We start from the raw sequence: 17,500 nt of genomic DNA, 5'->3' as shown, positions 1-17,500 counted from the left end.
GGCTATAATAAAGGCCCTTAAAGAGCTGCCAGGGTAGACGGATGGTTGGGTAACTTTAGCGTTACTGCAGGTCAGGAACTTCATGCGGAATCTCAGTTGGCTTGGAATTGGAATCCTAGAGGTTGTGGTGACCACATATTTACCTTTTAGAATGGAAGTCAATTCTGTGAATTTCTAAATGGGCAGTATATATTTTTAGTAGACTATTCAGTGTTATGGCAAGCTACCAATTAGACATTGTTTTTTTCTTCTTGCCAGTGGATTATTGTTTACTTCTCTGTGTAAACAAACTCTACTCACTCTCCAGGCAGGCGCTATCAGTTTGAGTCGATAAGACGCTACAACCTTTGATGATTGGCTTTGACAAATTCAATTATTTTATGATATGTGACTATGAAATATTCAAATAACACGATTCAAATAAATTGATTGACATGTGAAGTGATAATTTCACATTTTAATTATACATACATCATTTGCTTTCTAATTATTGGATTTTGTAACATATCTATTTATTGAGTATCTGTCAACTGATTGACTGTTGACATATTTATTTATTTTTATGTATCTTCTCTTTTTAAAAAAAATCAAAAGCATTCTTGTTCTAACTGCTTCCTCTGCTCTGCTTAATTAATTAGCATTTGCTGCATCAAGCCAATGTCTGGACAGGCCGTAAATACACCCAGGCACATAAAACATGATTTATCTCTCGATATTTTTTCTTTTTATGATCGAATCATCTCCATATATTTCTGAGAGGGAATGACCCATGCCAGTGGGTGTGTATGTGTGTGTGTGTGTGTGAATGAGAGACTGTTTATGTGTGTTTGTTTGCAGTAGGGTGTTTTAGAGTGTGTACATATGTGAATTTAAGAGTGAGATGAGAGTTTGGAAGTGAATATGTGTGGGTGAGAGAGTTGACATGGCAAGATGTGTGTGGTTGAGTGTGAGTGTACAGTATGTACAGTATGTGTGTGTGTGCGTGTGCGTGTGTGTGTGTGCATGCGTGCGTGCGTGCGTGCGTGGATAGAGGGCTGCTGGGATGGGATGTGCTGGTCTCAGAGGAGCAGTTCAACTCCTGCTGAACCTACAGAGCAGGTCCATTATCCCCCAGGTCCCTCTTACTCATAAATCAGGCTCCCCAGCCAGGGGAGGTGTGTGGCACCACAGGAGACATAGAGGATGCAGGGACCTCCACCTGTGTGTGTGTGTGTGTGTGTGTGTGTGTGTGTGTGTGTGTGTGTGTGTGTGTGTGTGTGTGTGTGTGTGTGTGTGTGCGATACTAATCTCAAAGAGCAGAAATGCACTATAAAGTGTGTAGAAACACAGTTATGACTCATCGCTGGGCTAAGGGGTGTGTGTGTGTGTGTGTGTGTGTGTGTGTGTACATGTGTGTATTTGCCTGTGTGGCTGAGTGATATTGAAAGGCAAAGAGAAAGAGAGACGGAGAGCAAAAGAGTCAAAGTAATTGTAGATGTGTATCAAGTCCACAAAATGACTGTATTTGTCACTTAATTAAATAAGAGAGATTTGTTACAACGTAGTAATAACGTTGTTATTTGGTTACCCCACAATATGTTGCTTATGTACAGTAGATTATTGTGGTGTGAGATATGAACTACACAACATTTGACATGTACCATCACTACGGCAACCTCTGGATGCACACCAAGTTTCATGACACTCTGGCCATAGTGGGCGCTACGATTTACATATTTCTATATCTCAACAACCGCTTCAGCTATTGTTTTGAGATTTGTTATGCATCCACATTTGCTCACATATCCTAAAGTTTCATTTGACTCACTCAGCAAAATGGCCCAGAGGCACTTGATTTCACAATCCATCCACGCATTCTCACACACATACTGTACACACACATACTGTACACACACACACACACACACACACACACATTGTCACATTGACAGCATGCATAAATTATTACAGAGATACACATATACACACATACGTACATGCTACAGGCACCAGGTGAACACACACACGCACGCACGCACACACACACACACACACACACACACATAGTAGTCAGGGATGGAGAGTTGCAGGAGTAGGGCATTAAGAGAACATGGAAAAATGTGCTTTATTTTATTTTCTTCGCGTAGCAGGTGGCAACACCATGTGGCGGTCATACCATGAACTGCTTTGCGGTACATCTAGTTTTCTTTTTTTTTTTTTTTTAAATAGCTCACCATCCTCATTTCAAGTGACATTTTTATTTCCATCCATTTAATCGACTCACACACGTTTCTTCCACAGTGCAACATGCCTGCCTCCTATCATGACTAATCAATATGTATGTGTCTTGCCCTAAGCCTGCTGTTTGACCAGAAGATGTCCAGGGCGCTTAAGCGTTTTAATGTGTGCGAGTTGGTCAATAATCCCACTGCAATTAACTGTGGTCCCACTGCGCTCCCACCTGTCTTAGGCTACTGAATGGTGCGGTCAATGCGCTTAATAATGTTGCCTAGAGGTAGAGCATATTTGGAGTGCATGTGTGTGTGTGTGTGTGTGTTCATTTTTTTAATGAATTTCAAAAAGTTAATTGGGCTAATAAGCCATTGCTTTTTTAAATTGTTGAGCTTGATAGAACACAATAATAGAACACAATAATAGAACACAATAATAGAACACAATAATAGAACGCAAGCCTGCACTCCTCTGTTCATGCTCTCTGTCATCCCATATCTCTCTTTGCCTTCGTCACTTGTCATTGTGCATGTATCTGTTGTCTTGTATTTTTCAAAAGATTTACCTCTACAAGAATGCAATTTTAGTGAGGAAGCTGATTTTGGTTATCAGCTTTCGGCCAAACAGTACACATTTGAGATCGTCACAGCACTCGCACATCTCATTTCTCATGGAAGCCTGTCCTTGACTCCTCCATCCCTGTTGCATGCTTTCCGTTTCCTTTCATGTGTTATCGAAAGGAGCTGCTCTGCCGTAAGCTTACAAAGAAGGAAAGATGGAAAGTAGGAATTAATAGAGGACTGACAAAGAACTTACATTTATCTCTGTCCATCTCTCCATCCAGAATTTGCAAAACAAGTCAGAAACCTATTCATTCTAAGTGCCCATATCCACATAGCCTTGCCTTTTAATGTTTAGCCACATTCACATAGCCTGGCCTTTTAAACAATCATTGAGTAACCAAGGAGAAAATATGTAAGATTTGGGCTGAATCCAATTTCCCTTCCCTTTGTCCTCCACTCTGGGTAGTGTCCTTTGTCCTTTGTCCTCCACTCTGGGTAGTGTCCTTTGTCCTTTGTCCTCCACTCTGGGTAGTGTCCTTTGTCCTCCACTCTGGGTAGTGTCCTTTGTCCTCCACTCTGGGTAGTGTCCTTTGTCCTCCACTCTGGGTAGTGTCCTTTGTCCTTTGTCCTCCACTCTGGGTAGTGTCCTTTGTCCTCCACTCTGGGTAGTGTCCTTTGTCCTTTGTCCTCCACTCTGGGTAGTGTCCTTTGTCCTCCACTCTGGGTAGTGTCCTTTGTCCTCCACTCTGGGTAGTGTCCCTTCAGGATGGAGACACTAGAGGTAGGGGTTCAAATCTTCACCTAGGAAATCACTTGCTATCTTCTCACTAAAATTGCAAGAGAGATCAAAGACAAATTCATCTACTGACAAAAGGCAGAATGCACTACATTACAATACATTACATTGCATTACATTTACATTTACATACATTACATCCCCCATCACCATCTCCAACAGTTAGCTCTGTTTCAGAGTAAACTGAAGAAAACACTAAATTACTGGTCTTCACAGTGCACAGCTGTCCATCAAACTCAAGTTCTTAATTTTGAATTCTCTTTCTATCCCAGTTTCGAATCTAGCCAAAATCCATCCAAAAATGCTTTGTGTGGAGATGTATACAGAAATAGATCAAACCATATCTTGATCTCCAAAATAAACGGAACACCCCACCACCACACTACCCTGGAAATCCAGAGTTCTTGTGGGAGCACAATTTGAATTTGCAATGAGTAGTGATGCTCATTACTTATGTCCCTTGTATCGTGGGGTACCAATCACATCGGTGTATCTGATATAGGTGGGCCAGAGGCGAGCTAAACAGATGACAACAGTGCCGCAACGTAAAGTCCAGAATCAGTCAGTACACATTGGTCGTAGTGTTATCTAATTGTGTGCAGTGATTGCATAGATTTAAAGCAAACTAAGATAGAGTGCAGAGATTTTCAAATGCATGCTTGGTGCCGTCCCTCGAGTTGGGCCATTACATTAGTCATGGCCAGACCCTTAATCTCTCTAGATGTCCAGGGTCTGGATTTCCAGGGTAGGGAGAAGTGGTGGAGGAAGGGGTTGCATTGGGATTCACTGTCGATGATGGAAATCAAGGGTGATGCAACACCATGCGGTGGTCATACAGTATATACCATATACCGGTACTTAGTTTCATTTTTATTTTTTCAACTTCATGCCTGTTGACAATGAACTTGCCATTAAGGTTGGCAACTAGTTTTGTTGAACAGTTTGAGCTTGATAAGCTTCAAAACCCAACTCCTCTCCTGCGTTGTGCACTTCTCCCCCCCCATGTCACCTCCCAATGTCCAATCTGAGCTGTCCTTCAGATTGCACAACAGGCGTGTGTGTGTGTGTCTGTGTGTGTGTGTGTGTGTGTGTGTGTGTGTGTGTGTGTGTGTGTGTGTGTGTGTGTGTGTGTGTGTGTGTGTGTGTGTGTGTGTGTGTGTGTGCATGTGTCCTTAAATGGACTCTTCTGAATGGAGGTCAATATAAGATCAGTGTAGTTTAATAGGTCCATATGCTCTTCTTCTTAAAAGCTATGATTGGGCCTCACCATTGTCCCAATATGGACCGTTCTATCCTCCATAACAGAAATAGATGACTCTCCGGGAAAGACAAATCAGAGAGTGGTTTTATGCATAGTATGGTAGTAGTACTGCAAGGTGTGAATGTTAGCAGATGTATCTGTGTGTGGTTGCTGCGCAGTGCCAATGTAGGCTGACGTTAGATCTCTTCGCCTTGCTCTGTTCTGTCATCTTGAAAGGGTCCTTGGTACTTGTGAAAGCCTCCCACATCTCCAAAGGGCGATGTGTGTGTGTGTGTGTGTGTGGAATAAGAAGTTGTAGGTGGACTTATACCAGTTTTTGCTACCCAACAAAGGGTATGAAAAGGTGAAAGAACCTTTTATGAAATGTGTCTTCTGTGTGTGTGTGTGTGTGTGCAGGAGAAGGAGAAGCTGTACGTGGAGCTGAAGCACATCTTGGCCAGGCAGCCAGGGCCGGAGGCGGCCGAACAGCTGATGATCTACCAGCACACACTCCGCGAGAAGACCAAACAGCTCAAGGTCCTAGTCGCCTCACCTCACTTACCCTCTTCTCTGTCTCTCTGTCTGTCCCTCACACACTTCCTCCATCCCTCCTCTCTCTCTCTCTCTCTCTCTCAAATTCAAATTCAAATTCAAATTCAAAAAAAGCTTTATTGACATGACAAGAGCACTTGTGTTGTCAAAGCATACAAATCATAAGTAAGTTAGTGAGGAAACAAAGAGCATAAAAATAAGTAAGAATAAACAAATAAAAAAAAATAAAAAAAAAGTAAATAAATATAAATAAAATAATAATAAAATAAATTGATAAAATAAATTATAAGAAATGAAATAATAATAATAATAATAATAATAAAAAGATTAGAAATGATAGTTCTAGATGAGATGGGATTGAATAGGATTTAAGGTGGTGGAGAGGTGAGAGAATCTGTTCTTGCGTATGTGCTTTCTAACCTTAATTTATGGCACATATACACAAACTGAGCTGCTAGCTCAATTGTCTGTGTGTCTTCTCCTAAGAGGATTTTCATTTTGGAACTAGTATCTAGTGACATAAATTGTTTATTGTGTCTGCTAAATCTTACATAGAAGTCGTTTCTCAGTAATTGATAAATGGGACACCTATGCAGAAAATGTATTTCATCTTCAACCTCCACAGTACTTGCATAGGCGTTGATGTTTTTCTTGCCATGATTTTTTATGGCGTCCTATTTCTATTTGGAGTTTATGGTCACCCAATCTGTATTTTGTAAGACACGTTTTTTGAGGTTGTTTCAGTGTTACTAGATAATTTGCTAGTTTGTATTCTCTGTTTAATTGACAGTAGCTGCCCAGTTTTTTGTTAGAGTGAATTTCATTTTGCCATTGTGTAATGTAGGTTGCCTTCATAAATTTGTGGGTTTTATTCAGATTGGTTAGGTTTATATCAGCAATGTTATATTTATTTATGATTAATTGTGCAAGTTTATCTTTTTGTGGGCCTGATATGTTAGTCAGTAGTGTTTTGTGATGGTAACTAATAGTGTTTGCATTTTTTAAGTGTATCCAATATTTCATAACTCTTTTGGTGATGGCCAGGGACAAGGGGAAGCGACCTAACTCTGCTCTGCAGGCATTATTTGATGTACTTCTATGGACATGCAGAATAGATTTACATATTTCTGTGTGGAGTTTTTCAATTTCAGTCTGGTCCCATGGTTTTTTTGAAAGAAGTAATGGTGGACCCCAAATTTCTGAGCCATAGAGTAGGATTGGAGTAATAACTGCATCAATTATTTTTAACCAAATGTTGATGGGAGGTTGATATCTGTTAATTGTTTTATACACTGAATAGAATGCTCTTCGGGCTTTATTTTTTAATGCTTGCAATCCTGGAATAAGACTGTTACTTGTGATGCAAATGCCTCGGTAATTGTTTGGATATAATTTATCACCAGATTTGAATATAGGGGTAATAAGGCCTTTATTCCAAATTGAGGGGAAGACTCCACTGTTGAGAACTAGGTTAAACAATTTAGTTATGTCTTCTTTGAGTTTTGAGTTGCTATATTTTAGCATCTCAGTGGAGATACGGTCAATACCGGAAGCTTTTCTAGGTTTAAGTTTTTTAAGTTTGTCTTTTAATTCAAATACTGTGATGGGCATGTCTAAGGGATTTTGGTAATCTTTGATTGTTTCCTCCAAACACTTTTGTTTCTTTATTATTGTGAGTTGTCCTGGTTCAAGTTCCATGCTTTCTGGGTTCTGGTAAAGATTTTTAAAATAGTTCATCCATATCTGGCTGTTTTTAATTGGAGTCTCAGACTTGCCAGCACCTGTTAGCTTTTTCCAATTTGACCAGAATGTGTTTTGATTAATTGACCGTTCGATTTTGTCTAGTTCTTTGGACATGTAAGATGATTTTTTGTTTTGTATAATTTTTTTATAATTTTTTAATTCAAGATGATATCTTGTTCTGCTGTCAGTATCGTTTGGGTTTCGATGTTTAATATTGGATAACTCTCTTAACTTTATCCTTGCTGCATTGCAGTCTTTATCAAACCAATCCTCTTTGAATTTTGTTCTATTTCCTTTCATTGTAGAGATTTGTTTTACATTAGCTGTTTTTGCTAAATGTATTAATATATTGTTTAGGTGGTTACAGGCCATATTTACGTTCTCAGCATTTGGTTGGTATTTGGTCATAATGAAATTATCAATCATTTGTTCATTGTTATTGATGACTGCTTCATATGTTGACACATTTTTGTCTGTCCATTTAAAAGTTTTTGGAAGTGAGAATAATTTAGGTTCAACCTTTTGTGAATTAAATTTAATATCTGACAGTTTCAGGTGTAGTATTAACTGGCAGTGGTCAGAAATAGGTAGTTGTGGCATTATCATAAAAGCAGTTATGTGTTCTGGATCAAGATCAGTGATGAAATAGTCAACCACAGAGCAACCGAGGGAAGAAGAGAATGTAAATCCTCCAAAAGAATCTCCTCTAAATCTCCCATTTACAATGTAAACACCAAGACTTTTGCACATACGTATCAATTTAGTTCCGCTGGCATTTATTGTGCTGTCAAAACTCTTTCTCTGTGTTTGGATTATCTGTGAATATAGGGTTCTATTACCGAATATATGGTCATCTCCATCTATGGGAATATAATCAATTTCTTTGCCTGTTCTGGCATTGAGGTCACCACATATTAGTACTTGGGCTATGGATTGGAAATAACTTATTTCTTTTTCAAGCTCCTCAAAAAGGTTGGCATCGAAATATTGGGAGGTTGATGGTGGAATATAAACTGCACAGAGATAAAGATCTTGGTTCAAATTTAAAACTTCTTTTTGGATTTTTAACCATAAATGGGTTTTACCTTTTTTAATGGGAATTATCTTGTTGTCATATTCAGTTTTGTACCAAACTATGATACCCCCTGAATTTCTTCCATTCTTTATATGGATTTCTTTAAGAGAGGGTACTAAAAGTTCTTTATAGTTATGCGGGCAATGATCAGATTTATCTCTCCAAGTCTCCAAAAGGATAATAAGGTATAAATTTCTAATATTATTTACAAAATCAAGATTGGTTGTTTTATAACCAAATATAGAAGAATATAGTCCCTGGATATTCCAGGTGCTTATTTTAAAAGAAGCTATGATGAAGAAAGAAGAGCTTTTTTGTGAAATTGCAATAAAATGTCAGAATTCATTATTGTACTGTAGATGACCCCCCCATTGAGGGTGAGGTAATATCTAAGCTGTTTGGTGCTTCAATAAGTAAAATGAAATAAAATAAAAATAGAAAAAATTAATAAATAAAATTAAATAATGTTAATAGTGTATAATAATATAAGAAGATATATATATAGATAAATATAGGTCATATATAGGTCGTTACTGTGAACTCGTTCATTCTGGTGTCTGTGAACGGCACGCTCTTTCAGTTTAACTTCGTTCAATAGGGTGCCAGATTTCTACACAGCCTTCCACATGAAAACCCGGCTAAAACACACCGTAAAAAGGCCTTAATATGGCAGCATGCAGGTCACCATTTCTCAAACTATGGGCCGCGGTCCGCAACGTGGACAATGCTGGTCTGCAGAGTGAAATTATTCCCGGGGCATCGTCTGATAATTTGCTGCGCAATTGATCAAGGAACCGCGGACAGAAAAAGAAAACAAACGTTTCTGCAATTAGTAGGAAATACTTGTTAATTTGGTGTCATCAAACATAGAGGCATAGAATTAAGTCGTGGTATGAGCGTTTCTTCAATGCATGCGTGTGCACGTTGGTAGCAAAGCTAAGCTCAACCTATTGGAAGGCTATTTAATTATGAAACGACATTTAATAGAACGACGTGGATTTACGCAACTTCCATAAAAACAGAGCACAGACTATATAAAACACTGTCTAGCATTAAGTATTAAAGTCAGCCAAAAGCTATTAATTAGTCTTAGTTAAAGATAGCTAAAGATCTCCAGATCAGTGATTTACGCATGATCTGATCCGCCATTTACCATTCACAAAAGCTGGTTGTGTTTCCTGAATCCTTACAATCAGGCATTCAAATGAAATGTATTTAAATAGCATATAAATATTCTATCAGTGTATGATGCTTGCATGAGGGAAAGATCCCAAAACAACGGCACCCATATAATTGCTTTTGTTTTGAGAAGTATTTCTCATGCAAGCATCATCCAACAATGCAAAAACATTGCAGGCCTAATTATATTTTACAGTAGTAAAGCAGTACTCTGATGTGCATGTTTTCACAAACTTTTGTGAACAATCTTAGCACTTTAAACATTGACTGTTTTGAAGTGCATGTATAGCAATATAGTATAAAAATAATAATAATTGTGATATCATTATAATTTGATGGGGGGTGGGAGGAGGGGGTGGGTTCATGTAGGTGGGCCCTATGACCCCAAAGTATGCCTTGACTGGGCCTCAGGTCAAAGAAGTTTGAGAAAGGCTGATGTAGATGACAAAGCAGCAAGGAGGCGTCGTATGATCATTTAAACAAGTTTTATGACAAGGTCGGTGAGGATGGGAAAAATCGTACATTTCTGTGCAAACTTTGCCAGCACTTCAGTCACATCCACAGCAAACCCGAAACGGCACATTGAACTGAAGCACCTGGCTAGCCTTTCAAGGTATGTGCAAGCCAATACAAAATCAAAAGACTGTCAAGACAGATCCTCAACCCAAATTAACTGCATTCTATATGGGCTGTGGCAATAATTTTGAAAAATAATAGCTCGCAGCAACATATGAAAAAAAAAAAAAGAACTATGAACTAGTTCATTTTTGGAAAGTGTGAACTTAGTTCAAAATTTTGAATTATGAACTATGAACTGAACTAGTTCATTTTAAAATTTGTGAACTGAACTTTGAACTAGTTCACGTAGAAAGTGAACTTTCCCAACACTGCAAATGACACACAGACAGACAGACAGACAGACCTTAACTGAACACAAACTGACACCACACATACCTATGTAGTAAGATGTACTGACAAACATCTACATTAGTAAGTAATGAGACAGACAGTACACACATTCATACACACACACACACGCACACATACACACACGCACGCACGCACGCACACATACACATACACACACACACACACACACACACACAAATACACGTAGGCTAAGTATTGGCCCACATATTTTCTAAGAACAGAAGGACACACATGACACACAGGTAAGTCATACAGATAAGACAAAAGTGACTATACACACACGCACACACATACACATATATACACATACATACACAAACAAACACATATAACAAAAGACATATATAAACATGAGTCCCTAAATCTATGGTAAGGATTTTAGCAAAGTAATTTGTTGTACAACAGAGTAACAAGTTCTCTAATTTGAAATTCTTGGGCACTCCGGTCTTGGACGGAAGGTCTAGTTAGTACCGAGGCATAACTGGGTTTTATAAAGTTATTGGTTTGCGCACCTGTTGCCAGTCCGGGACCAGTGGACAAACTGGAGACAGGGTGGGGGGCACAAGGAATGGGTAAAGTGGGGGGATGAGATGGCTGTATGGGCCTTTGGTTGTAGTTTGGGGGGTGTGCTGCATCTGCAAATCTTGGTCCTGTTGTCTTTCTGTGCATTGAGGGAGGGGCAACTGTTCTGGATGGTTTCTGTGGTGGAGGGGCGTTGGTGTATCTCTTTCTGACGAAGGGAACTCTTCTTCGCTGTAATACAATGTCTTTCAAATTCCCTGCCATCAAGCTTACACCCTTCTTATTTAGGTGGACTGTGTCATATAGATGTTCCGATGTGATGTTCTCATGGTATATTATATGCACATTTTCAGTGTTCACACATGCCTGATGTATTCCTTTGTTTACTTCTGCAATCAGGTGAGTGGAGACATCTGAACGAGGCAGGATGGTAGATACAAAAATCTTAGTTTTAGGGAAAGTCTTCCTTGCCTGAATCACCACCTCTGCTATTTTGTTAACCACATTGTTACCTTTAGATGGCATAAAGTCATTGGTCCCCGTGTGGATTATCAGATGTTTAAGACTCATTGCTTTAATTTTCTGGATGTTTTCCAAGGCAGATGATGTCCGTGGAGTTTTAATTTTTACAGCTTTTGATGATGGAAAAAGGCGTTTCATGTTGATGAATTTCCCATTCGAATCACATAAAAGCACAATTTCAGGATCAGGTTCTTTAGTTTCATGAGGTGGGTTATCTTTCTGTACAGCCATTTGGGGGATGCAAGATTCCTGCTTTTCCCTCTCAGTTGCAGTAGCAGTTGATGGTGGTTTTGTAGATGCTGGTGTGGAAGGATTTGAGGGGGCCTGGAGGTCAGTCAAGTTCTTCTTCAGGTCATGTAACTCACTCCGTAGAGCATCTATGGCGTTCAGTTGTTCAGAGTGCTGAAACACTCAGATTTTGTAGTTCCATGCGTAGGCCTTGGTTATCTTCCTCTAATTCCCTAAGGGCAGCGTGTAGCTCTCTTATCTCATCTCTTTGTTGTCTAACCATGGTCCACAACTCATCTCTTGGTTGAGATGTACAAGACTGTAGCTGAAGACCAGAGAGCATCTTGTCCTTAAACTCCACAAATTCACGTTCAAGTATGTGGATGTTGTCTTTTATGGAGTTGAGGTTGATGGCTACCTTGGGTGAGACATGTTCATTTCTTGGAGAGAGGGAGTCAACTGCAGATCTGATGGGTGATGTTATTTTACTTAGGGTCTCAGAGTAATTTTCATCATGTTTCTTATTTGCAAGAACTCTTAGAGATTGGAAGCTTTGATAGAAATTGTCTAAGCTGTTTTCTGAGCCTTGCGCCATCACAGTGCCATTGTGGTAAATATTAATTGTTAGATAAGGACTGTTCAATTCATCATCTTCATGTACAGTGACTTGTCGACCTTTGCTTATTCCATTCTTTTTTATGTATTTATAGGACTGGCATACAGCTGCGTGCCAAGCCTTAGGACTGTGGGTAAAGAACAAAAAGTTCGTTATGGTCTTGTTATTACCCACCATGGCAAAGTCAGCTTTCAAAGTTTCCGGATTATCTCTTAGGACTTAGGACTAGTTTGAATGCTCTCTTTGCTTTGTTGCTGAGCTCTCCAGGGTACTGGAAATCAAAGTCCTGCTCCGACGTGCGGAGAGCAGTGAACGTTACAGCTGCCGCTACATTTGTATCGTTCAAAGTCATATTAGCAGTTTCAAGTAGCAGCTAGGCCTAACTGCTCTATTAAGTCACGGAAACTTTACAAGACACTTCAGGGGATAACCACGAGGATCGGAGATATCTTGCCTGTTACTGACAGATGAACGTCCTATGCACTGGCGATGTTCACAGGGTCAGTCCAGTTTTGCCGTTTTGTCCGCTTTGTTGATGTTAGCTTCTAGCTCTTTTAGCTTTGTTGATGTTAGCGGCGGCTAGTTACAGTAACGGTATTTTCTTGGACTTGCTATCTACTTCTTGACCATACTTCGTCTATACAGGGCGTAGAAATCTCGTTTCTTTTAGAGTAAATTTGTCCTCTGGCACTCAGAATTACGGATTTTCATCATCCAGTAATCAATTTAACATATTATGCAAAATCACAAAAAAGCTCTGTATCTGAGTTAAGAGCTCATTATTTTGTTGCCAATTAGTTCTGTAACCATGGCAATCCATGGTTACAGAACTAATTGTTACATGGTTACATGGTTAACATCAACAAAGCGGACAAAACGGCAAAACTGGACTGACCCTGTGAACATCGCCAGTGCATAGGACTTTCATCTGTCACCTCTCTCTCTCTCTCTCTCTCTCTCTCTCTCTCTCTCTCTCTATCTATCTCTAAGTCCCTAAGTCATGTCTTCAGTGGGACTCTGTCTTTGGCTTGTGTTGCATCTTGCATATGTCCTCAGTTGTCCCCCCATTTAGTTCTTTGTTTGAATAGTTTTTATTTTATTTATTTTTTCCACCTTTCTCTTTCTCCTGCTACCTCTCTCTCTTTCCAACTCACTCTCTCCCTCTGTCCATCTCTCCCCCTGTCTCCCTCCCTCAGGCACACAAGCACAGACAGACAGATACACACACACACACACACACACACACACACACACACACACCAGGCAGTCCAGAGTCCAGACAGGCTGTTAGGCGGTGGTGGCGTGGTAGTGTGGGCCCCTGAGCCGTGTGGGCCTGTCCCAATCTCCACCTCTCTCCTGGGGCACAGAGAGAGAGAGAGAAAGAGAGAGAGAGAGAGAGAGAGAGAGAAAGACGGCGGTGAGGCTACCGGAGGAGAGGCAGGAAGAGAGGAGGGAGGGGTTTTTACTTAGGCCAATAAATCATCTCCCCACTGACCAAATGCACACACACACACACACACACACTCAAGTCTCTCTCACACACACAGACTTTTCTCTCTCTCTCTCTCTCTCTCTCTCTCTCTCTCTCTCTCTCTCTCTCTCTCTCTCTCTCTCTCTCTCTCAAGCACATGCACACACACACACACACACACACACACACACACAAAGTAGCTCCACTGGGGAGTCAGGCCAGTGCACTTAAATGAGTAATTAGTCCTCTCCGCCCAATTAGCCATTGGACCAGAAAGGTAGCGGTGTCGCACTGCATCGCTTTACAACATACTGTCTCCAACCCCCGCCACTGACATTTGGGAATTTTCTCTGAATTTTGCCCCTCTGAGAGGGAGACAGAGAGAGAGAGAGAGAGAGAGAGAGAGAGAGATGAAACTACTTTATAGTTCCCCCCCCCCCCCTCCTGTGCTCTTTCCTCTTCTCTCATTTCGTAGAACCGTTAGAAAAGTCATCTCTGAGCCATTAAAAAGAGGAGAGGGAAAGGCATGGGGGCTCTTGGGACAGACGTGTGGTGGGGTTGGGCTGGGTTGTAATGAGTAGGCAGAGAGAGTCTTTGCTGCTGCGCCCTACTCCTCCTTAACTGAGGACAAGATGTGAGCACGCTCTCTATGTACAGAAAAGTGACCCAAATGTTCAGTGGGAGAGGTAAGGCTGGAAAGAGAGAGAGAGAGAGAGAGAGAGAGAGAGAGAGGTAGAAGAAAAAGGGCAAGAGATAAGAGAGAGAGAGGATGGGGGAATAAGGTGATTTATTTTGGGGGGGGGAAGAAACACCTTACCTTTGCACTATTTTATTCTTTTTAAAGACTTCTCTGCAGTGGATGACGCCCAGCCCCACCTCCACCCTCCACCCCACCCTCCCCAATCCCTGCGCCCAGAGGTGGGGCTGTTCCCCAGTCTCATCAGGCCTTAATTTATGAAGGAGCCGTAATTAATTTAGACCGCAGGCGCTGCTGGCTCAGGATTAACTAAACACGCTGACTGAGAGCTACGCGGCAATGCTAATATGTGATAAACTCTATTAAGGCAAAGAGAAGAGAAGGCAGAAAAAAAAAGAGATATGAGAAGAGAGATGTAGTGAGTCAGTAAGAAAGAGAGAGAGATAGAAAGAGAGAGAGATAGAAGAAACTGTTTGAAATATAATTTCTCCAATTATGACGGCGCCGTGAACTGTGCGTGACAGTATTCATTGTTATTGTATGAAGGGAATGTTGAATGAGGTGCAATCAACCTGAGCGACAGGTGTGGAGCCTTTCAGGGGTTCTGTGTGCTATCCGCTGCAGTAGGAGGCTGTGAATGGCATCTTGGTTTGGCCGCACGTGAGAAGGCTAGCTGTGAGCTACAGGTACACAATGCTAAGGGATGGAGGAGCGGACATGGGGTAGGAGGCTGTACACCAAAGGGGAAAACAGGGACTGAAAGTTTAGAAGAAAAAAAACTTTAGAAAACACAGTTAGCAAAAAGGGAAAGATTAGCATACTGTAGCTTTGTAGGCAAGTACTGTATTTTCAAATGTGTCATTTGAAGAGCAAAATTTGTATGGTTTTAGAAGAAAAAAGTGTGTTTTAATATGTATTTACTTCAGTGTTCAGACAATTGAGGTACTCAAATAGGAGGACTACATTTTAAGTTTCCCAACCTTCCAAGGACATTCTCTCTCAATGCAATTGAATTAAATTCAATTCCATACAATTCCATTCAATGAGCTTTATTGGCATGACTGTCAAAAGCCAAAGCAGTAATGAAGAAAATGACATCAAGATCTCTCTCTCTCTCTGGTTGTGCTTGGTGCAGGGTATAGTGTAGTTGTGTTAAATGGGTGATGGCGTATTAGTTTTATACATGTGGGATGTACTAGTGTAACACATGTTGGATGGAGTTTAGTAGTGATACAATCACAATTTAAATTCTGAAAACCAGGGGATGACAGAATGTAGTTAAACGTGTAGAGTGTAGTGGTGTTAGATGTGCACAGTGTAGAAGTGTTAAACGGGTAAAGTGTAGCAGTGTTAAACGTGTAGAGTGTAGTGGTGTTAGATTTATACGTAGAGTGTAGTGGTGTTGAACGTGTAGAGTGTAGTGGTGTTAGATTTATACGTAGAGTGTAGTGGTGTTGAACGTGTGGAGTGTAGTGGTGTTAGATGTGTAGAGTGTAGTGGTGTTAGATTTATACGTAGAGTGTAGTGGTGTTGAACGTGTGGAGTGAAGTGGTGTTAGATGTGTAGAGTGTAGTGGTGTTAAATGTGTAGAGTGTAGCAGTGTTAAACGTGTAGAGTGTAGCAGTGTTAAATGTGTAGAGTGTAGTGGTGTTAGATTTATACGTAGAGTGTAGTGGTGTTGAACGTGTGGAGTGTAGCGGTGTTAGATGTGTAGAGTGTAGTGGTGTTAGATGTGTAGAGTGTAGTGGTGTTATATGTATACGTAGAGTGTAGTGGTGTTAGATGTGTAGAGTGTAGCAGTGTTAAACGTGTACCGCGTAGCAGTGTTAAATGTGTAGAGTGTAGTGGTGTTAGATTTATACGTAGAGTGTAGTGGTGTTGAACGTGTGGAGTGTAGCGGTGTTAGATGTGTAGAGTGTAGTGGTGTTAGATTTATACGTAGAGTGTAGTGGTGTTAGATTTATACGTAGAGTGTAGTGGTGTTAGATGTGTAAAGTGTAGTGGTGTTAGATGTGTAGAGTGTAGTGGTGTTAGATTTATACAGTGTAGTGGTGTTGAACGTGTAGAGTGTTGTGGTGTTAGATTTATACATAGAGTGTAGTGGTGTTAGATTTATACGTAGAGTGTAGTGGTGTTAAACATGTAGAGTGTAGTGGTGTTAGACATATAGAGTGTAGTGGTGTTGAATGTGTGGAGTGTAGCGGTGTTAGATGTGTGGTGTTAAACGTGTCGGCAGCTCTGCTAGGCGAGAGCTGCAGTCGTCAGAGCTGCTGCGTGTTATTGATGCCTGCTGACAGCTCTGCCCCCGGCACCACAAAGTGCCGCTCCAGCTAAATCCTACTGCACCTCATGTGGGTAAATCTCTATCTATCTCTCTCTCTCTCTCTCTCTCTCTCTCTCTCTCTCTCTCTCTCTCTCTGTGTAGTCCACCACTTTCTTTCTAATTCTCTCACTCCTGCTCTTTCTGTCTCTCTCACTGTAGTTTTTTTCAACCCTGACTCTGACTCTTTCTGTCTCCCTCTCTCACTAGTCTCCACCCGTCTCTCTCTCTCTCTCTCTCTCAATTCAATTCAATCCAAGAATGCTTTATTGGCATGACAAGCTCACTTATATTGCCAAAGCAGTTATACAATAAATATGAACACATACATGTCAGTAGATTTTCATAAGAATAAAATAAATAGGTAAAATAAAGTAAAATGCAGTGTATGATGCAGTGTGTGTGTGTGTGTGTGTGTGTGTGTGTGTGTGTGTGTGCGCGCGTGTGTGCGCACCTGTCTGCATGTGTCTGTGTGTGTGTGTCTGTGTGTGTATTTATTTGTTGATACAGGTCACTCATTGTCCCTCAGATTGTGGCATGTTGATACATATTGGGCAGCAAGATATGCTTTATCTCCTTCTCCTAATAACATCTTTAATTTTGATATGTCATTAAGTTCATTTAAATTAGGAATTTCTGAGTTAAATTTGTTGAAGAAAAGGTTTCTTGTTTGATTGAAGGATGTACATTGTAGGAGGAAGTGCATCTCTGTCTCGACCTCACCTGTCATGCAGTAACCACATATTCTGTGTTCTTTTGGTTGCCATGATTTTTGTCTTTAGTCTTCCTTTTTTGATTTCCAATTTGTGGTCACTTAGCCTGTACTTGGTTAGGG

The 17,500-nt window shown here is 40.5% G+C and overlaps 1 protein-coding gene across 1 annotated transcript in view; it reads left to right on the top strand.

The window, feature by feature from the left end:
* Positions 1–17,500, top strand: part of cfap58 (cilia and flagella associated protein 58) — a 160,523-nt gene that overhangs the window by 108,790 nt on the left and 34,233 nt on the right. Inside the window, exon 16 of the mRNA XM_076280326.1 lies at positions 5,228–5,347. Coding sequence (XP_076136441.1) covers positions 5,228–5,347 — 120 coding nt within the window. The remainder of the gene's footprint in view (positions 1–5,227; positions 5,348–17,500) is intronic.

Source organism: Alosa pseudoharengus, unplaced genomic scaffold (assembly GCF_046254945.1).
Source record: "Alosa pseudoharengus isolate Yale_2024_CS ecotype anadromous, Long Island Sound unplaced genomic scaffold, YU_APseudo_1.1 YU_APseudo_1.1_scf_1, whole genome shotgun sequence".
Lineage (NCBI taxonomy): Eukaryota > Metazoa > Chordata > Actinopteri > Clupeiformes > Clupeidae > Alosa > Alosa pseudoharengus.
The sequence above is the reverse complement of the archived record's forward strand: the minus strand, read 5'-3'. Positions and strand labels throughout refer to the sequence as shown.